The sequence below is a fragment of the Neomonachus schauinslandi genome, chromosome 13, assembly GCF_002201575.2.
Source record: "Neomonachus schauinslandi chromosome 13, ASM220157v2, whole genome shotgun sequence".
Classification (NCBI taxonomy): domain Eukaryota; kingdom Metazoa; phylum Chordata; class Mammalia; order Carnivora; family Phocidae; genus Neomonachus; species Neomonachus schauinslandi.
Genome location: NC_058415.1, coordinates 85769952 through 85792303, shown reverse-complemented (window position 1 = coordinate 85792303; position 22352 = coordinate 85769952). Strand labels below are relative to the sequence as shown.

General features: G+C 42.9%; 1 protein-coding gene across 1 annotated transcript in view; it reads right to left on the bottom strand.

Annotated features, from left to right (window-relative positions):
• STXBP1 (syntaxin binding protein 1) overlaps positions 1-22352 on the bottom strand; it is a 67929-nt gene that overhangs the window by 29667 nt on the left and 15910 nt on the right. The window contains exons 2-4 of the mRNA XM_021691265.1: positions 6243-6292; positions 4306-4387; positions 775-851 (exon numbers count right to left, since the gene is read on the bottom strand). Of these exons, the coding sequence (XP_021546940.1) occupies positions 775-851; positions 4306-4387; positions 6243-6292 (209 nt within the window). The remainder of the gene's footprint in view (positions 1-774; positions 852-4305; positions 4388-6242; positions 6293-22352) is intronic.

Sequence of the window (22352 nt, the reverse complement as noted above, 5' to 3'; positions counted from 1 at the left end):
AAATGGGACCTACATCTGAACTGGGTTAAATCCAAGCTGCCTGTGCAAAATAGCAGGGGATTTTTTAATGTATAATTCATGTTTGCCCATAACAGAGTTCTGAAGACTTAAAATTAGTATTGTTTCAGAGTTTAGATGAACAAAGCCTTCTTAGCTCATTCCGGAAGACAGAGTCTGTTCTTTGGAGCCACTATAACTTGGGTTCCTGAGAAGATATTCACAGAAGAGGAAACTGGTCAAATACTTTCCAGGAAACTCATACTGATGAAGTTCTGGCAACTTCAGATATAAGCCAGTTTTCAAAAGTGAAAAGAAAGGGAATGGAAAACTGAAGGGAATTTATACAGATTAAGAGACCTAACGCAAGGAGGTGCATCTTGTCTGGATACTGACTTGAACCAACCTCCCAAAATGTTAAGACAGGTAATTTTCAATACAACCTGGATATGATGATACAGACCCCAAAGTATAAAATGCCAGAGTTCTGAAGGTGGGTCACTAATTAGACACAGTGGATCTCCTCCGTAGAGAAGGAGTGCAAGAGGGGGGAATTAGACTGACCCGGGCCTGGCCTTCTGGACAGCGGTGGTATTTCAGAGAGCTTAATGCACTCTCACTCCACACTGCACCCCTCCTTCCCTGTTTGTGGATTGCATGCTTAATCAGAGCAGTGTGTTAAATGCGCGCTTAACCTAGAAATGTCAGACACTGCGCCACAGACGCCAAGCCAGCATGTGCAACCTTAGCCAAAGCTCCTCCGGGGGTGGGACTTGCCTTCTCAGACGGAGTGATGAGATACACAGCCTCCAGGCTGGGGAGCGGCTCTCTGCGCTTGTTGATGTCTTCCACGACTAGACAACAAACAGCAACCCACAATCAATAAGAAAACAGAACCAGTGATCATAGAACTAGAAACAATCTAGACAGGCCCCCTTCAGACTGCTGCAGGTGAGGGTTGGAAATCACTTGCCCCTTCCTTGGAGTTACCACATTCCACTGCCTCACAACGCTCAAGAGGTTAGAAAACCTGAAATTTTATCACACTAAGTATTTCCCTTTTCAGTTTAAGTAAACCCCTTGATCTCATGGTTAAAAATGGAAAATCCTATCTCTTTCTGTCACCAATAGTCTTTTACCCCTTCCTTCTGTTTTTTTCTCATCTGTCCTAAATAATCCCAATTCCTTTAGAATTTCCAGGTGGAGTTTATCAACAATTGGATAGTTTTTATCATTTTCTTCTGTATGTCACATGAAGATATTCCAAACATGCCCTCTGTATAACACAGACCTTCCCAATAGTTCAAAGACTAAACATATTTTGTTAAACCACAAGCATTTGGTTTGCTTGTTTCTTTTACAGTTATGTCAGCTACTTCACCTGGGAAGAAGAGCTTCTGGGATAATCCTCATCTTACCAGCCACCCGATAAAGCTTAGGATATCCTATCTCTGCTGTACTGTCCTCTGGTATAGAGAGAACAGTATAATCACTTGGTGCCATTCTTCCCATGCAGAGGATTTAAGCAAATAAAAGTATCACTTTAGGATGATACCTTGTAACATTTATAAAGACTTTTCACCCCAAATAATGTTCAAATACCGAAATCCTTCAACCACCTACTTTACCAGTAATTATAGATTTCTGAATTTCATATGCGAACAATACTTCCCCCAAAATGTTTTGGGGGTTTCACACAGGATTGCTAACTTTTCAATTTTGCCAAGCAAAGAGCTTTTTTAGAACCCACCTTGGGAGTAGGGAAAAGTCTGTGTGCAGCAGGGGAAGAGCTGAACCTTCATCTACCACAGGGAGCTAAAAGATAACATCTACCATCAATGAATCCAAAGATAATAGGCTAAGTATTTATCTAGAAATAGCAAAAGGATAACCAGAAGAAAGAGCACACCCTGAGGGAGAAAGGAGTGGGGGCCAGGATGCTGCTGCTTCTTCATTAGAAGTTCCTTAGCTCCATTTGGCTCTATCGCCCCTTAACTTGTGCATTTTTTGCTTTGAGAGAGGAAAAAAATAGCTTTAAAAATTCAATGAAGAGGGACGCCTAGGTGGCTCAGTTGGTTAAGTGACCAACTCAGGTTGTGATCTCAGGGTCCAGGGATGGAGCCCCTCACTGGGCTCCTCACTCAACAGGGAGTCTGTTTGGGATTGTCTCTCTCCCTCTCCCTCTGCCCCTCTCCCGGCTCTCTCTCTCTCTAAAATAAATAAATCAATGAATCTTAAAAAAAATACAATGAAGAAAATAACTTTGTAAGCTCAAAACAGGGGCAAGCCTAGTCTTTGCTCACTGAATGACAAGAAGTCACAGTAAAAACTATGTATTCTCATTTACAGGACTAGGTTTCTGGTGACAGATACACTGGATTTGGAAAAGTGTTTTTAGAAATGAAGGACTTGGGGCACCTGGGTGGCTCAGTCAGTTGGGCGACTGCCTTCGGCTCAGGTCATGATCCCAGGGTCCTGAGATCGAGCCCCACATAGGGCTCCCTGCTGAGTGGGGAGCCTCTTCTCCCTCTCCCACTCTCCCTGCTTGTGCTCGCTCGCTCTCTGTCAAATAAATAAAATCTTAAAAACAAATTTAAAGTAAAAATGAAGGACTCACATCCAAGGTGTGATTATACCCCCAAATTATTACATATATATTCATATGTATATATTTCACATAGAATTTAATAAGAAAATCCATGATATATTATCACCATAATATCACAATTTAAAAACACTTTAACACCAAATAATAGGAAAGACATAATCTTAGAATAAAGGACAAACCGTTGAATTAAATTAATTTAGCTTAATGAAATCTCAACCCTCCTAGTTCTTCCTCCCATAGTTGTGGTTTGGTAGTAATTTTGATAAAGACCAGCAATAGTCTGCAAGCCACACATCATATGAAGTCTCCAGGGGAAAAAAATTAGGAAGTAAATTGCAACAGGTGTGTTCCACCCAACATTTTTTTTTTTTCAGAGGAAAAACAAAGGTTAACTTCCTTGTTTGAAACAATAGCTCAGAAGGTATTGCTTTTCAATCTTCTGAGATAACTCAGAAGAGAATACTATTCCAAAGATTAAAATACAGGATCCCTCTTGAAAGGAGCCCCTGAGTAACACAAGAGCTATACACAAATGTGAATAAGAGCTCAAGGACAGGAGCCAGAGGTCTGAGTCCTAGTCTCAGGTGTGAGACACTGGCCAGTGACCTTGAGCAGGTGACTTAACTTTTTTAAAAAGCCTATTTGTTGTGAAATTATAACACACAGTCCAAAGAGTGAATAACACATAAACATACAAATAATTACAAAGTAAACACCTGCGTAAGTGCCTCCCCAGTTAGGAAACAGAACTGGCCAGGACTAATAGAAGTGCACTTGCCATACCCTCACTCCCCTCCCTCCAGAGAGAACCACTGTCCTGACTTGAATGAGATCACTTCTCTTCATGGTTTTACCACGTACACCTGCATTTCACAATAGCATAGCTTAGTTCTGCCTAGTTTTGAACTTTATATAAATGAAAGCACACTGTAAGTATTCTTTTGTATCTTGTTTCTTTTGCTCAACATTATGTGTATCAGATCTACCCATGTGCTTGTGAATAGCCAGAGTTCGTTCATTTTCGTTGTCTATAGTATTCTGCTATGTGACTATACCATGATTTATTTAAACAATGCTCTGTGAACATCCCTGCATGTGCATTCTGGGCACACATGCCTGAGATTGTCTAGGACACACGTCTAACCGTCTGGCTTGCAGGACACACACACCTTCAACTCTATCAGACACTGCCAGTGTTGTTCAAAGTAACCATACTAATGGACACTCTGTCATATAGGAGTTCCCATTTTTCTACATCCTATCTGTCACTTGGCATTAACAGAATTTAAATATTCCAATCTGATGAGTGTATAGCAAGATCTCATTCTGGTTTTAACCAACTAACGTAGGTGGGCAATGTTTCATGGATTTCTTGGCTATTTGGATCTCTTCTTTGTTAAGTGGCCATTCAGGTCTTTTGTGCACTGTTTCTATTGGTGGCCTGCCTTCTTCCCCTTGATTTAACCTGCCTTTCGGCACCTTTACCAGATATTTAATGATCGTCCAGTACTGTATTGGGTGCTAGGGATTTAGCGATAAACAAGAAAGCCTTGGGTCTCTCTCAAGAACTTACAGCCTTACCACCCGGGTTGTTGGAAGAATGTGAAGTCAAGTGAGATAATAATGAATAGGGAGGGGAAAGCTCGCCAGAAAGAGGAGGCCTGAGTTTCACTCAAGGGCGGAGAGAGAGCTGCGCTCACTTGTTATCCCCTCGGTCATGATGTCTGTCATCTTACAGCAGGAAGACAGCATCCTCATGCTCAGCTGATCGACCACCAGCACCTGGAAGCAAAAAGAACAGCTTACGGCTTGCATGGGATTTGCTATGATTCTCTCATCAGCTTACTGTGTCAGACTTCAAAAAGTGCTCCAGAAAAATAGAATATTAAGTTATAAATACTTCTTATGGGCCAGAAATTTGCTAACATACATGCTAGCTTTTCTCTCCCATGCCACACCCAAACCTAACCTTCTAGGAGTTAAGAGTTTGTTCTTGCCAACTTAAATTTATAAGCTTAAAAAATTAAAGTTTTTCCATGATGAAGAAAATGACTACTCATAAAAAAGGCAAAAAAAAGAAAAGAAAAAAAATCATCTACAGCACCCACACTCAGAGAAAACCATACTGGAAATTATTTTTTCAGAGCATAAGCTTTTTTTTTTTTTTTTTAACAAGGAGAATGAACACTCGTGCCACACATATGGCATGGAAGATGAGGACTTTGCTGCCAACACCATGAGGATGTACCTGCACATGTGTTGTCTGGGAGCATTCTCTACCTCCGTCCAGACTGGAAGAACAAGAACACGCCAGTCCTGGTCTAAAAGCTCCAACCCTCAATTCTTCAGCTAACCACTCCTATCTCCATTCAGCCCACAGTGGAGAGAAGAAGCCATTGGCTAAAACAAGGCTATTTCTCCTCCTCTTTAATGACATAAACCAAGGTAACAGGAGCTAGACGCACTGGGGACCAGAAAGCTCTAAGAACCAATTTGTTTTCATTTTATGAGGCAATTTCCTCAAGATTAGTTTAAAATTCACAAGTCCCTGGGCGCCTGGGTGGCTCAGTTGGTTAAGCGTCTGCCTTCGGCTCAGGTCATGATCCCAGGGTCCTGGGATCGAGCCCTGTATCGGGCTCCCTGCTCAGCAGAGAGCCTGCTTCTCCCTCTCCCTCTGCTGCTCCCCCTTCTTGTGCTCTCTCTCTGTCAAATAAATAAATAAAATCTTAAAAAAAAAAAGTCTCCGTTAAAAAATAAAATTGATAAGTCCCCAAGTCTATTACTGATGGGAAGAGTAAGAGAGAAAGAGGAAGACACAGATAAAAGGAGGATGGACGTGCTGGCTAAAACAGAAGCACACAAGGCTGAGGCGGAGACCAAAACCCTTCTGTACCATGCAGCTCTGTTGTTCCCGGACCAAGTGAACTTGAAAATATGTGGGTTCTTGACTGTGGGACAACTTAGGGGCAAGAACGATTGGTACAAACCCTCCAATGACACATGGGGAAGTTCAAGTAAAACAGCGTGTTTTCCTGGCTCCAGACAACCAAGTGACTTTCTGAGTGGAGGACAGCACGCTTTCCCACTTGAATCACCCACTCTGGTAAGTGAGGACACAATCAATCTGACTGGCTTAAGGACTTGCGTCCAGCATTGCTCTCAATGCTCTATGAATAAACAAGCTTCCTTCTTTTGTCGTATATAGTCACAGATACATAGGGCTGGGCCAGACGAGGGCTTTCCAAACTGGAGATGCTTTCAGGTCACCAGAGGGACTTCCTTCTTTCCCATAGCAAGCAGAATAATTTCACCTTCTTCCACTTCATAGAAGAGGTTCCAGGCAAAATTTTGTTTGAATAAAAGAGTTCCACTGCTAAATTGTCCTACCAGATGATCTTTAAGAGAAGCTTTATGACCAAGAGATTTCTTCACCAGGACTGCATAAAATGAGGCAGAATAGATTACCTTTTATTTTGTACTCTCTGGACACAGCAAAAGTCTTGATTTCCTATTTATTCCAACTCTCTTTTCTTATATTTTCACCATTTTCCTCCAACTCTATTTTCTTATATTTTCACCATTCTTATATTTTCCACATGAACTCACCTGTTAAGACCATTAATTGTGCTCTACTTACCTTCCATTCCCCCTTCTTCTTTACCTTCTTTATCACATCATGCATGATCTCTAAAAAGGAGAGAGAAAAAAAGAAAGGAAGGAAGAAGGGAAGGAAGAAAGGGAGGAAGGGAAGGAGGGAGGAAAGTTTAATGCAATGTTAACGACTTTCAGCACCTGCTTATTATATTAGACTAGGTCATTTCCCCCCACAGGCTTTGTTTTCTCTGTCATACAATTCAACCAATCTGCTTACTGAGCCATAATCAAATTACCACAAACTTTTCTACTTCCTTTATTTTTTATTTTATTTTATTTTTTTTAAGTAAGCTCAAGGCCCAACTTGGGGCTTGAACTCATGACCCTAAGATCAAGAATCACATGCTCTACTGACTGAGCCAGCCAGGTGCTCTTCTTCCTGTTCCTTTAATTTGGTGGTTCTCAAACTTTTTGGTCTCAGGACTTCTTTACACTCTTAAAAATTGAAGACTCCAAAGAATGTTAAGTGGGTAAATATCTATTGATATTTACCACAGTAGAAATTAAACTGAGAGGGGCGCCAGGCTGGCTCAGTTAGTGGAGTGTGCAACTCTTGATCTCAGGGGTTGGGAGTTCAAGCCCCACGCTGGGTATAGAGTTTACTTAAAAATAAAATCTTAAGGGCACCTGGGTGGCTCAGTTGGTTAAGCATCTGACTCATGATTTTGGCTCGGGTCAAGATCTCAGGGTCCTGGGATCGAGCCCCATGTCAGGCTCTCCACTCAACGGGGAGTCTGCTTGTCTCCCTCTGCCCCTCCCCCTGCTCATGTTCTCTCTGTCTCTCTCTCAAATAAATAAATCTTTAAAAAATTAAACTGAGAAAAAAAATTTTTTTAAAGACTTTATTTATTTGACAGAGAGAGACACAGCGAGAGAGGGAACACAAGCAGGGGGAGTGGGAGAGGGAGAAGCAGGCTTCCCGCGGAGCAGGGAGCCCGATGCGGGGCTCGATCCCAGAACCTTGGGATCATGACCTGAGCCGAAGGCAGACGCTTAACGACTGAGCCACCCAGGCACCCCTAAACTGAGAAAATTTTTAAGTAATCATTAATTCACTTAAAGTAACAAGAGGAGGGGTGCCTGGATGGTTCAGTGGGGGTTAAGTGTCTGACTTTTGATCTCAGCTCAGGTCTTGAGCCTTGAGTCTTTAAAAAAAAAAAGGTGAAAAAAAAATAACAAGAGGGGTGCCCAGGGATGCCTGGGTGGCTCAGTCGGTTAAGCATCTGCCCTCAGCTCAGGTCATGATCCCAGGGTCCTGGGATCGAGTTCCGCATCCGGCTCCTTGCTCTGCAGGGAGTCTGCTTCTCCCTCTGCCTGCCGCTCCCCCTGCTTGTGTTCTCTCTCTGACAAATAAATAAATAAAATCTTTAAAAAAAAAAAAAAAAGAGGGGTGCCTGGCTAGCTCAGTCAGTATAGAGCATGCTGACTCTTGATCTCTGGGTCATGAGTTCTAGCCTCACATTGGGCATAGAGCTTACTTTATAAATAAATACATACAAACAAGAAACTCATTATATGTTAACATAAATAGCATTTTAATTAAATGTAATTATATTTTCTACAATAAAACAATTTTTAGTGAGAATATTGGCTTTTTTAAAAAACATTTCTGCAACTCTCTTTGGCTTCATAAAAGACAGCAGATAGGGTTCTCCTATCTGCTTCTGCAATCTGTTATGAATCATATAGCATCTAGAAAACTCTAGTGTGCACTTGTGAGAGAATAAGAGTGAAGAAGGCAAATAATATCTTAGTCTTATTATAAAGACAGTTTTGCTCAGGGACTCCCCATGGGATCTCGGATTTTTGAGAACCGCTGCCTTAAATTAAGTGGGTAAGAGACTATGACAATACCAGGCCACATGAGCCCCCTCAAGCTCCAAAAACAGATGTGAAGGGCAGTTGTGATGTCTTTCTAACCCTGAGCACAGCTGTGGGATGCTCCCAACCAAAATCACCATTTTGTTAAGCCACAGATCCTAGAAATTCCACACCACACACAGGGCTACCCAGCCATGAAGTCTTCACAGGAAATAAAACTTTTGCCACTCTTTCTAAATCCAGGTAATACAAAGGTCTGGAAGGACTCAAAGGTGAGCAGTTGCCACCAGCAAGTGTGTTTCAAACATTTAGGTCATTCTCTAGAGCATATTTCTGATTCTGCTTTTGATCATGTTCAATAATCTGATATGTCATGAAAGTTTTTTTTTTTTAAAGATTTTATTTATTTATTTGCAAGAGAGAGAATGAGATACAGAGAGCATGAGAGGGGGGAGGGTCAGAGGGAGAAGCAGACCCCCCGCTGAGCAGGGAGCCCGACGCGGGACTCGATCCCGGGACTCCAGGATCATGACCTGAGCCGAAGGCAGTCGCTTAACCAACTGAGCCACCCAGGCGCCCTGTCATGAAAGTTTCTTAATATCTTTAAGAACTTGGGGCACCTGGGTGGCTCAGTCAGTTAACCGTCTGCCTTCAGCTCAGGTCAGGATCCCGGGGTCCTGGGATCCAGTCCTGTGTCAGGCTTCCTGCTGAGCCTGCTTCTCCCTCTCCCTCTGCCACTACCCCCTGCTTGTGTGCTCTCCCTGTCAAATAAATATATAAAATCTTTTTTAAAAAAATCTTTAAGAACTTTTTACTTGATTAGAAAAAAAACACATGCTGCAGTAAGCATGGAAAACAGAGAAAAGTATAAAGAAGAAAATACCATGTACTACTTGTGTACATAAAAAAAAATTTAAAAAAAATCACCTGTAATCCTGCCAACTTCAAGTACATAATTAACATTTTAGTTTATTTCCTGCTAGCTTTTTCCATGCAACTCTACAGTTAAGATCATGCTGTATATATAATTTTTATTATGCTTTTTTTTCATGAATAAGATCATTTTCATATTAATAAAAATGCTTCCTGGTTTTAAATGCCACATAATAGGGCGCCTGGGTGGCTCAGTTGGTTAAGCAACTGCCTTCGGCTCAGGTCATGATCCTGGAGTCCCTGGATCGAGTCCCGCATCGGGCTCCCTGCTCGGCAGGGAGTCTGCTTCTCCCTCTGACCCTCCTCCCTCTCATGCTCTCTGTCTCTCATTCTCTCTGTCTCAAATAAATAAATAAAATAAAAAATCTTAAAAAAAAATAATAAAATAAATAAATGCCACATAATAGTCCCTAGTTTAGTCAACAATTTCCCTAACAGCCATTTAGATGACTTCCCATATTTCAGTGGTGAAAAATTGGGAACAGATATATCCAATGATAGGGCAGCGCTTAAGTCAGTTAGGTTTTGTTAATATAATGGAATACAATGTACTCATTAGAAATAATGATATGTAACATATCTATTCATTCATCCACTCTCTCATTCGATAACATTTACTGAGTAACCACTGTTTACCAGTCAGTGGACCAGGCACCAGGAATGAAACATAGAAGATATGGCAGAGCTCCCACAGAGCTTACAGCCTGGTGGAGGGAGCAGATGTTGAATCAAGTGCAATCTCAGCTTCTCATAAGTGCTCTCCAAGGTGAATAAACAAAGGCTATGATAGAGGAAAGAAAAAAAAAGGTGTGGACAGCTACCTGAAAGGGAGGACCAGCCAAGGCCTCTCTGAGGAAGTGAACCTCATAAGGAAGATGCCAGCCATGCAAAGGCTGGAAAGGAGAAGGAGTAGGCACAAAGGTTTGGGCTGGAAAAAGAGTTGGACATCTTCTTAGAACTGGAGATCACTGTAAGCTGAGATTGGAGGCCAGATCGTTTAGGGCCTTGATTTTATCTGAAGGGCACTGGAACGCCACTGAAGGCAGGGACGTAACCTGACGTGCTGTAGAGGGGAGATTGGAGGGGATGAGAAAAGAAGCAGGGTGTAGAGCTAGGAGGCCTTTGCAATCAGGAAAAAAAAAAAAAATCAGCATGATTGGTGGCACGGGTCATGGTGAGAAGTGGATGGATTTGAAACATATTTTGGAAGTAAAACCAACAGGGTTAGCTGCTGAATTGGATGTGGGGGCCTGGGGGGTGGGGAAGAGACAGATAACTCCTGGGTTTTTGGCTCAAGCAAAGAAATTGATGCAAAGACATTTGGAGATACATAGAGAAAAGATTTAAAGGAAGAACTGACTTGTAAGAAAATACCAAGAGGTTTTTTGTTTGTTTTTTTAATTAAAGATTGAGATGGCTGAGAGACATCTGAGGGGAGATGGAGAGCTGGTAGCTGGAAGTAGCTCTGGAGCTTGGAAGAACGACCTCAGCTGGAGGTAAAAATTTGGACTTCAATCCTTCCTTCCTAGGTACTCCCATTCCAAAATTCTCAGGAGATATATTTGTCGTGGCTATTGTTAACAGCCAATTCCAATGCTGCCCTACATTTTTCTAATCCAATACCGAAAAGGAAACAAGGATTAGAGCCCTATTTGCATTAAGAATCAAGTAGCTTGGGCTACTTCGCCACAAATAATCCCTGGCAATCACATTTCATCTCTCTTGTAAGTCCTCTTTGTGTGGAAAGAAACAAAGTCTTCTGAGGCCGGTCCAACCAGCAGTCTTTTTTTTTTTAAAGATTTTATTTATTTATTTGAGAGAGAGAATGACAGACAGAGAGCACAAGAGGGAAGAGGGTCAGAGGGAGAAGCAGACCCCCTGCTGGAGCCCAATGTGGGACTCGATCCTGGGACTCCAGGATCATGACCTGAGCCGAAGGCAATCGCTTAACCAACTGAGCCACCCAGGCGCCCTCAACCAGCAGTCTTATTTCTGCACACCAAACCGTGTGTATAAACAGCCAAAATGTCCATTCTACCGCCCAGCTAGTCTATCTATAGATAGAACAGAAGACACCAGGGCAGCTTCAACTTCTCCATAATCATGAGGACCAAAGCCCTGGTGGACTCTGCTTCCCTCATGGACAAGGGGTAAACAAGAAGGTTCCTTCTCAGCCACACGCTCTAGGTCCTGGGTGACTCCCAAACTCAACAAATCCTTCCCACGCCCTGAGAAAAATAGCACGTAGCTAAGATTATCCGGGACATCTTCACATGCACCCAATATACTAAGTGGAGTCCTAAAGGACAGGCTCTAGGGATAGCTGCAAACCCGTCCCCCCTTGGGAAGCCTTTCGCAGTGACGTGTATCAGGACACCTAAGCCCATGGCACACCAAAACGTCTGAAATAGCATGACTAATATTAGATGGGCTGGAAGCTTGGGAGAAATGTGAGCATCACTAAAGTCCTTAAAATCCCCCCTTAAGTGAGGGATTCAAATATGCTAATGCTCTGCCTGGGTCAGATACACCAGGAATCCCGTGCCACCAGATAGGAAGAAGTGCCTCCGTACTACAAACAGATTTAGGGGAGTCTAAACTCAGGCCACAAATGCCCTCCTCTTTACCAATTCAGAGTACAGGGAACTTCCAGAGTTGTTCTGGCTTAAGAGTGGGGAGTTCTTCGGGTGCCTGGGTGGCTCAGATGGTTGGGCATCTGCCTTCAGCTCAGGTCATGATCCCAGGTTCCTGGGATCGAGCCCCGCATGGGGCTCCCTGCTCCTTGGGGAGCCTGCTTCTCCCTCTGCCTCTCTCTCTCATGAATAAATAAAAAATCTTAAAAAAAAAATAGTGGGGAGTTCTTCTAAAAGACACCCTCTTGAATATAAGGGTAGTTACTCAAGCAAAGGTCACCCCGACCCCTCATGATTAAAAAAAAAAAAAAATCATGGGAAGCACTCAAGTTAGACAGACCAAGGAAAATCCAGGTTCAGGCATTTGCTGACTATGTGAACTTGGGCAAGTTTAAAATGCTTTAAGCTCGGGGCGCCTGGGTGGCTCAGTTGGTTAAGCAGTTGCCTTCGGCTCAGGTCATGATCCCAGGGTCCTGGGATGGAGCCCCGCATCAGGCTCCCTGCTCAGTGGGGAGTCTGCTTCTCCGTCTCCCTTTGCTTCTGCCCCGGCTCATGGTCTCTTTCTCTTTCTCAAATAAATAAAATCTTTAAAAAAAAATAAAATGTTTAAGCTTCAGTTTTCTTATCTGCAAAATTAAAATTCTAATACTCTAATGACCTGTTATAAAGATTAATAAAATACAATGCTTAGTCACTGCCTGGCATTCCACAAAAGGCACCTATTGTGATGTCACTATAAACTATGTTATTCATACAGACAAGGAATTACTTCCTTATGAAAATTATGACACATCTCTTCCACCAATCAAGATTTTTAATAAAATGTAAAAACCTATTAAGAAGAAATACATATTCAAAATACAGTTTTTAAATAATCACAAGAATATTAGATAACAATCTCTACAGGTATTTCACCCAAAACCTCAAAGCTTCTCTGACCCCCCAACACACATGTAATATGTTTTTGGAATAACAGCACGAATGTGTCAATGTATACAATATAAATCTTAAATGTACATATAAAATTGAACAGAAGATTCCTTCTACCCCTTCTGAGGAGACAAAGAGACCTTTGTTTATCTAGGAAGAGATGCATTAAAACGGAAGCACAAGTGGGGGCCCAACACAGACACACAGGACTATATTTTTTTAACATTCTGCAAATTCGCTTAGACAAGAAAACAAAATGACGTATAAAATTAGTAAGGAGGATGCAGAATATCTGCCTGTGGCAATCATGGGAATCACATTAAAACCCTTATGAAGGTGGCAGATACAAAATAAACACAGAAGAACCAGCAGGACGTTTACGGGGCAACCAGAACCAGATTCCAGGAAGACAGCTCCGCTGCTTACCACTGCATACTGGGCTGGGACTGCACCCCTCTCGACTCTACCTGCCACCGGCAATTCTGCTTTTAAGCAACAAGAAGTCTATTCCTCTTTCCCTGGCAGCACTTCAAATACCTGAAGATGGTAACCACATCTCTTTGTCTTGCTCTGGGCTGGAGAGTCTCCTTGCTAAACAACGGCACCTCCCAGGTGGAATGAGTTAAGGGCTAAACAACACATGAGAAAATGGTTCAAATACTTGAAAACAAGACTTCCAAGTCCTGTCAAGATCTTCCCTTAGAGGGGCGCCTGGGTGGCTCAGTTGGTTAAGTGGCTGCCTTCAGCTCAAGTCATTATCCCAGGGGCCCGGGATCGAGCCCCTGCATCGGGCTCCCCGCTCAGCGATGGGTCCGATCCTCCCTTTCTCTCTCCCTGACTCTCCCCCTGCTTGTGCTCGCACGCACACGTCTCTCTCTCAAATAAATACAATCTTTTAAAAAAAAAAAAGGATCTTCCCTTAGAAATACCTATTTATACAGACTACTGGTAACCTAGCTACAAATCATTTACCGTTTTGTCTTTACATAGTTCTTCATAATACAGAAGTAGCACATTTTTGTTGAAAAATTCAAATAGATGTATAAATACAAAATGAAATTTTCCTCCTTACTCCCACTCTTCAGGGGAAACCACCACAGACAAGTGGGCACCCTTACAGGTCCTTTTCTATGCATATACAAGTGTATTCGGGAATATATGCACATACACTCATGGCTCCTTGGCTGAGGCCTGGGGAGGTTAAGTAACTTTCCATGATTCTCCTTCTTTGGTGCTGAAGAACCCTTATGTTGGAAAGAATCTTAGAGACCATTTAAGACCAGAGTCTAGGTCCCTCATTTGGGGATTGAAATACCCCTTGCAAAACAGAGCCTTCTGGAGTATGCAAGGCCACTAAATGGTCACTCTAGAGTGAGCAGAAATGGGTCTCTGGATCCCCATACAAATGTTCTTCCCACTACACATACTGTCTCTTGGGCTCTAGCATGGACTGGACTCTGAAATTGAAGCTGGGTGTGCTTTTCTGTTTCATTTCAATGATCACCTTGACACAGTAAAGCTAAGTGATTCAGATGGGTTTTGGAGCCAGATCCTCCACTTACCAACTGTGACCTTGGGCAAATTATTAAATCTGCGTCAGTTTTCCCATCTATAAAATGGGAATGACCACACAGGCCCCACAGAGTTATTGTGGGGATTAAATAAGTTCATGTGTGTAAAGCACTTAGTTCAGTACTTAACACTGTTGGTTACCACCATCAATATCATCATCTATTTCAAATGGTATTTGACCTCCCTAGGATGGAAGAAGCCAAAGATTTCCGATTGGTTTCTTATTTTTTTTTTTGAAGATTTTATTTATTTATTTGACAGAGAGAGAGATAGTGAGAGCAGGAACATAAGCAGGGGGAGTGGGAGAGGGAGCCTAATGCAGGGCTTGATCCCAGGACCCTGGAATCATGACCTGAGCCAAAGGCAGACACTTAACGACTGAGCCACCCAGTTGCCCCCAATTGGTTTCTTATTGTTTCTCCATGGAGTTTGTGACGTCTCCTGTTTTCCAGTTTGTTTCTCTGCATGCAAATTCTTTCATCCACTCAACAATGATGACTTATTGAACACCTATATGTTAGACCTCCTTCCCGACATTGCAAAGACCACAATGAACAAGCTAAACAAGATTCCTGCTCTTAAGGTGCTTACAACTAATACGGAGGGCAGACAGCCAATAAACACTAGGAAGTAAACAAGATCATTCTAGAGAGTGATATGTGCTCAAAGGAAATTAAAAAGGTTAATCAACAAGAATGTGACGGGGGTTTGGGAGAAGGTCCTCTGAGGAGGAGACAGGAGGACCAACCCTGTCGTTCTCGGGGCAAGAGTTTTCCAGGCATAGGAAGAGCAGGTGCAAAATCCTCAAGTCAGGATCAAGAGTAGTACAGTCCAGGAATAAAGACAAAGCAATTATGGGGAGACCCAGCAAGCTCAGTGAGGGAAAGAATGGTTCAGGATGCGCTCTGAGAGGTTGCCCCAGAGTCTCACCTTGTCTTTAAAGCAGTAACTTCTTACTGAGGACTCCACAAGTCATACATAGTATTCTGCTCCTGGAATACTAAGCCTCATTCATTCACGTTCAAACATGACAACTCCCTCCCATCCCTGTACCCTCAACTGCCACCCTGTCTCTGGCATCTGGCATAAAATAATGATCTAGCAAATGCCTGTAGAATGAATGAACCCCCGGGTGGCATAACTGAGCAGTGCTTGCTGGGAGTGAAATGAGCGGTTCTGTTCATAGTGTATCTCATGACCGAGTAAGGTGACTCCACCCAGTAGCTCACTGCAACCACCTACACACTCCCTCCCAGGGACGCCACTCTCCTGACACCCCCCAATATTCAGAACTCCCAGTTCAAAGATGACTGCCAGAAAAAAAAAAAACAGTCTCAGGGACCATTTCACAGGGACTGCTGGGGAGAGAGAACTCTTTATTCTTGAGGAACATGACAGGTAAACTATGGCTATTCTGGCTAGCCCCAAGTTTGCAAGCCAGAAAGGTCTAGAAATGTTCTTCCTGTAACTCTCCTCACTCCAATGCAGTGAGGAGTGTGGGTATTATGTGAATATACAAATACAAATGCTCAAATCCAAAGTTTCTGCCATCTTAGCATTGCTCTATTAATTGTTAACCAGTGTCTGAGATATCACAACCTAGCCTAAATACTTCCAAAAACTCATATTAAAGAAAAAGCTCAATCAGGGGCACCTGGGTGGCTCAGCTGGTTAAGCGTCTGCCTTCGGCTCAGGTCATGATCCCAGGGTCCTGGGATCGAGTCCCGCATCGGGCTCCCTGCTCCGCGGGGAGCCTGCTTCTCCCTTTCCCTCTGCCCCCTCCCTGCTTGTGCTTGTGCTCTCTCTCTCTCTCTCTCTGTCAAATAAGTAAAAATAAAACCTTTTAAGAAAAAGCTCAATCAGGGGCGCCTGGGTGGCTCAGTTGTTAAGCATCTGCCTTCAGCTCAGGTCATGATTCCGGGGTCCTGGGATCGAGCCCTGCATCGGGCTCCCTGCTCCGTGGGAAGCCTGCTTCTCCCTCTCCCACTCCCCCTGCTTATGTTCCCTCTCTCACTGTGTCTCTCTCTGTCAAATAAATAAATAAAATCTTAAAAAAAAAAAAGAAAAAGCTCAATCAATAATTCAGTCTTAATTTTTTAAAAGTGCCCACAATAGTAGTAGCATCTAACATTTATTGAAGAGTTACTATCTGGAATACCTTGTCCTATACATTTTACATGAATCATCTCACTGTGACCCTCCAAGATTAAGTATTATAATCACTCCCATTTTTTTAAATATTTTATTTATTTATCTGAGAGAGAGAGACATAGATAGCGAGAGAGAGCATGAGCGAGGAGGAAAGGGAGAAGCAGGCTCCTATTTAGCAGGGAACCTAATGTGGGTCTCGATCCCAGGACCCCGGGATCATGACCTGAGCCGAAGGCAGATGCTTCACCAACTGAGCCACCCAGGCGCCCCTAACCACTCCCATTTTACAAAGAAGGAAACTGAGACCAAGAGAAGTGAAGTATCTAGCACCTACACTATAAAATGCACATAACCATAGGATGGAGAATATATTGTTTTAAGTATAAATCAATTCTTGACCTCAAGGAACTTACAGTCTATTTGGGGAAACAAGACAGTACACCTGAAGCATGAACTAAAAGTCATCAGAACCCTCCTGCACTGCTAGTCGGAATGTAAAATGGTGTAGCCGCTTTGGAAAACAGTCTGGTGGCTCCTTAAACAGCTACAAGTAGAATTACCATACGATCCAGCAATTCCACTCCTAGGTATATACCCAAGATAAATGAAAACAGAGGTCCACACAAAAGCTTACACGTAAATGTTCATAGCAGCATTATTCGTAATAGCCAAAAAAGTAGAAACAACCCAAATGTTCATCACCCAATGAACAGACAAATAAATGTGGTATATCCAGACTACAGAGTGTTCAGCCATAAAAAGGAATGGAGTACTGATACATGCTACAACATGGATGAATCTTTAAAACATGCTAAGTCAAAGAAGCCAGTTACAAAGGACCACAAATCCAGTGAATTCCATTTATACAAAATGTCCAGAATTGGCAAATCCGTAGATATAGAACATAGATCTATCAGTAGTTTCCTACTACTGATGGAAGGGGAACAGAAAAGTTGGGGATGATGTAAAGGGAGTATGGAACTTCTTTGGGGGTAATGAAAGTGTCCTAAATTTGACTGTGACAATGGACGCATAATTCTGTGAATATACTAAAAGCCATTGAAATGCACACTTTAAATGGGCGAACGGTATGGTGTGTGAATAATATCTCATGAAAGCTGTTTTTAAAAAGTTATCAGGGGTGCCTGAGTGGCTCAGTGGGTTAAGTGGCTGCCTTCAGCTCAGGTCATGATCCCGGGGGTCCTGGGATGGAGCCCCGCATCAGGCTCCCTGCTCTGCGGGGAGTCTGCTTCTCCCTCTGCTCCTCCCCCTGCTAGTGCACACTCTCTCTCTCTGTCTGAAATAAATAAATAAAATCTTAAAATATACACATATATATATATATACATCAGAGAAGGGCACCTGGATGGTGCAGTTGGTTGGGTGACGGACTCTTGGTTTCTTTTTTTTTTAATTAAAGATTTTATTTATTTATTTATTTGACAGAGAGGGACACGGCGAGAGGGGGAACACAAGCAGGGGGAGTGGGAGAGGGAGAAGCAGGCTTCCCGCCGAGCAGGGAGCTCGACGCGGGGCTCGATCCCAGGACCTGGAATCATGACCTGAGCCGAAGGCAGACGCTTAACGACCGAGCCACCCAGGCACCCCCGACTCTTGGTTTCTGCTCAGGTCATGATCTCAGAGTCTTGAGATTGAGCCCCACATCAGGCTCTGCGCTCAGCATGCAGTGTGCTTGGGAGTGTCTCTCTCCCTCTCCCTCTGCTCCGCCCCCTTTCGCATGTGCACGCTCCCTCCCTCTCTCTCTCTCAAATAAGTAAATCTTAAAAAAAAAAAAAAGTCATCAGAGAGTTTTAGATGAAAATTTCAAACTCAAAAAACAAATGCCATTTTGGTTATTATGGAATTGTTCCACAGTGTCTTCATCTAAAGACAGGTACCCTGGCTCACTCCTGTAAAACATCAGTTACCTAAAATTATAATTTATTATAATTTTGTATCTGAACTGTACTTTGTAAAAGTGAGAGACCAAAACAGAAATCACAAATTGTCAGCCACAGGGCAAGGACGAGGTACCGCTCCCTTTAATTGTTCAATGACAACTGCCTAACCTGGGAATGTTCTTTTTTAGGTTTACTTTTTGGGTGGTGGGGAGTGGGAGGGAAGGGAGTGGCCAATTGTTGGAGTTGTCACAAGCTTTAGAACATTCAGAGACTGGTGAACAATGACTTGATTACGTTGCCCTTGTAAGCACACCCACAGATTACATAAGACTCAAATGCCCAACGTTATGACATCCAACACTTGGGCTGCTGAGAGCATGATAAATATTTATTTATTTATTTATTTATTATTTATTTATTTATTCTTATGTTAATCCCCATACATTACATCATTAGTTTTAGATGAAGTGTTCCATGATTCATTGTTTGTGCATAACACCCAGTGCTCCATGCAGAACGTGCCCTCTTTAATACCCACCACCAGGCTAACCCATCCTCCCACCCCCCTCCCCTCTAGAGCCCTCAGTTTGTTTTTCAGAGTCCATCGTGAGAGCATGATAAATAAATGCCTGATGTCCGAGAGACCAAATCCTAACCTCAGGCCCATAAAATGCCAGATGGAGTTACAGGGAGGACTATTTACTGTCTCTTTTACAGGAGATTCTCATTTCCCATCTAATTTTCCCCACTCCGCTTCCTAAGGTTTAGAGCCAAAAGGTTAAGGAGCTACTCTCTAAAGCAAAGCCTCACAGACCCTGGAATTTTATATTAGTAGAAAGGAAATCTCAAAGTGAGGACAAAACGAGATTAGAAACAGGAGTTCCTGGTAGCACTTTAGATGCAGTCTAAAAAAGCTACAGCTCCAAAGAAGCAATTTTCTTCTTCCTAAGGTTGCTTTCCACATAATATCCCTTGGATTAAAGGAGCTGTGAAATCACCAAATACAGACAAATAGAAAAATCAATTAAAAATGAAACTTAGGGGGCGCCTGGGTGGCTCAGTCGCTAAGCGTCTGCCTTTGGCTCAGGTCATGATCCCAGGGTTCTGGGATTGAGCCCCGTGTCGGGCTCCCTGCTCCGCGGGAAGCCTGCTTCTCCCTCTCCCACTCTCCCTGCTTGTGTTCCCTCTCTCGCTGTGTCTCTCTGTCAAATAAATAAATAAAATCTTAAAAATAAATAAATAAATAACATAAAAATAAAAATGGAAACTGAAACAATTTCTATCTTCTTAAGTGGCACCTGGGTGGCTCAGTCGTTAAGCATCTGCTTTTGGCTCAGGTCACGATCCCAGGGTCCTGGGATCGAGCCCCGCATCAGGCTCCCTGCTCAGTAGGAAGCCTGCTTTTCCCTCTCCCCCTTCCCCTGCTTGTGTCCCCTCTCTTGCTGTGTCTCTGTCAAATAAATAAATAAAATCTTAAAAAAAAAATCAACAGCTTATAGTAGTAAATATTATTTAGTTATATTAATGTTTTGCACAAAAAGACCAAAGACACAAAATGGTGAAATGGAAATAAATATTCTAGGACAGACAGCACTACTATTATCTCATAAGCATTGTTGAATAAGACATTTTTAAAAGGACTCAAGAATGAGGGCCATTTTTATACAAGATAGTGATACTATCATGTAGTTATTTGGGAAGCATTTTGCATTGGCTAAAGAAAAGGAAGGAAGGAAAGAAAGAAAGAGAGAGAGAGAAAGAAAGAGGGGGAGAGAGAGAGAGAGAAAGAAAGAGAAAAAGAAAGAAAGAAAGAAAGAAAGAAAGAAAGAAAGAAAGAAAGAAAGAAAGAAAGAAAGAAAGAAAGAAAGAAAAACACACTGCCCATATACATCACCAATAGCAGCAGACCTCATCTGTTAATGTCCCATTTGGGTTGCCAGCCTGCATCTGTTTTTCTGCAAAATGCTTGTCCTCAGGGCACCTGGGTGGCACAGTCAGTTAAGTGTCCGACTCTTGGTTTTGGCTCAGGTCCTGATCTCAGGGTCATGAGATTGAGCCCCACGTCAGGCTCCATGCTGAACACGGAGTCTGCTGAAATTTCTTTCCCTCTACCCCTCCCTGCCTCTCTCTCTCTCTCAAATAAATAAATCTTAAACAAACAAAAAAACAGCTTGTCCTCCTCCTAGTACAGACTATGATGCCTGCAGTAATTCCTCCTTGAACTGCAAGGACCTAGAACAGGTATCTAGCTTGATCTTGGCAGGAACACAAGATGTGGCCAGTATCTTAAATTTGTAGATGTAGCATTTAATGGCTTCAAATCACATTTCCTGACTTAAGTGGGAGTTTTCCTCCCTTTAAGTACTAAGGATTAGAGAAAATGTACTTTGGAAAGAGGGAGAAAGAATGGGATGTTTCATATAATTCCAGAAACCCAGAGCAGACAAAAGATCTAGCCTGGTGGTTTTTAGTGGGGGAGTGATTAGGCCCCCCCAAGTAGGACATTCAGCAATGTCTGGAGACATTTCTGATTACCACGACTGGAGGATGCTATGGGCATCTAGTGGGGAGAGGCCAAGGATGCAATGCACAGGCTCTTACAGCCCAAAATGTCAATAGTGCTAAGGCTGAGAAACCCTGATCCAGTCCATTTTATAAAGAAAATGAACCCAAGAGAGATAAGTGACTTGTCTGTGACAGTGATAGTAGGAATCATCTTATTTTCAAGTCCAAGATTCTCACCAGCCCAATTTGTTCTGTTCTAAGATTTAATCAGGTCTGAGATGCTAAAAAATATTTAATCTTACACAGCATGGCAAGGCCATAAGCTCAAGCTCCTTCTGGAACCAACAATTCAGCTATTGCAGAGATGTCAAACTGACAGAAGACAAAAGCCTCAGGGAAGCTTCCAGAAAGAGGAAATGCTCCCCCCACCACCACTCCCAGCCCCCAACACATAAAAAGGTCTAATTCCAGGAGGGCTGCTTCCTTTTCCCAAATCCATGTAACTGGTTACAATTATATACCAGGAAAAGAAAACATCCTCTAGGGATTTGAGCCCATGATCAAGCATGGGAAGAAGGTGAAGCTCTGGGAAGACTGAAAATCCAGAAGCAGCTGAGTTTGCACTAACTTTTACTGAATATGCAGGCTGGGTGCTTTCCTCAAGCCAGTCTTCCATACCCTATAGTAAAGATGCTGCTGTTTACTACAGAGAGTTGGTTTCTTGTCCTCTCTGCAAGAAAGGGGGGGGGGGAAGTGGCCAAAAGGGCCAGTCATTTTGTTATATTAAGAATCTAGGGTGTGGTGGTCCCCAGCTTCTGGCTGCTGGCCACTCCCCTCCTTCCTTCCTAGAATGCAGTTCTTATAAATGATAAAGTCTTACTTTCTACAGTAGATGTGTGGTAAGTGACTTAGCAAGCCTAGGAAAGCCGAATCCATCTGAAGTGGAATCCTAAGCCAGCAGTAGGGAACACTGAAAACCAACCAAATGCACATAAAAGTATCCTCAACAGTTTCAAGAACCGGAAGCACCAGGTACCTCTGGAATTTAAAAGAATGTGTGTGGGGCGGGGGAGGGGGGCGTGTGGGGAGTATAAGGCATGTTGGTAGAAAGGTATTTGGGAAACAGTTATATCCTAGATCCCTTCTATCACTTCCCATCACTGGGTGACTGTCCTTCTCCCAGCATGGCAGAACACCGAAAGTTTCCTCTCCAGAGAGTGTAGAGTATGCAGGTCCCTGGACTGTGAGACCCAAGGCATCGTTCGGGGCCCGAGTCTAATAATGAAAACAGAGGGACTAAATGACCATGTGTACAGATTGTTGAGAACTACCCTCCATACCTCTGGTCCTCTTCATCCATTCAGCTCCCAGAATTCTGGTAGCCAGACCTTTATCTCCCAAGCAGGAGACAGACTTCTCTCAGGAATCAAGCCCAAGAAGAAAAATCCAAAGACACTGACACTGGGGATTCCCCAACAAACAGCCCACCTTCTTCAGCCCCATCCACAAGGCCAGAGCTCCAATCAGCGTTTAAGTCTCTCATCATAAGCAGCCAGACCCATCTAAAGAAAGTTCCTACGTGGAAAATAGAGACCAAAACAACAACAAAACCTGGAGGAAATAGACTATGCGATAATTTTTTATTTT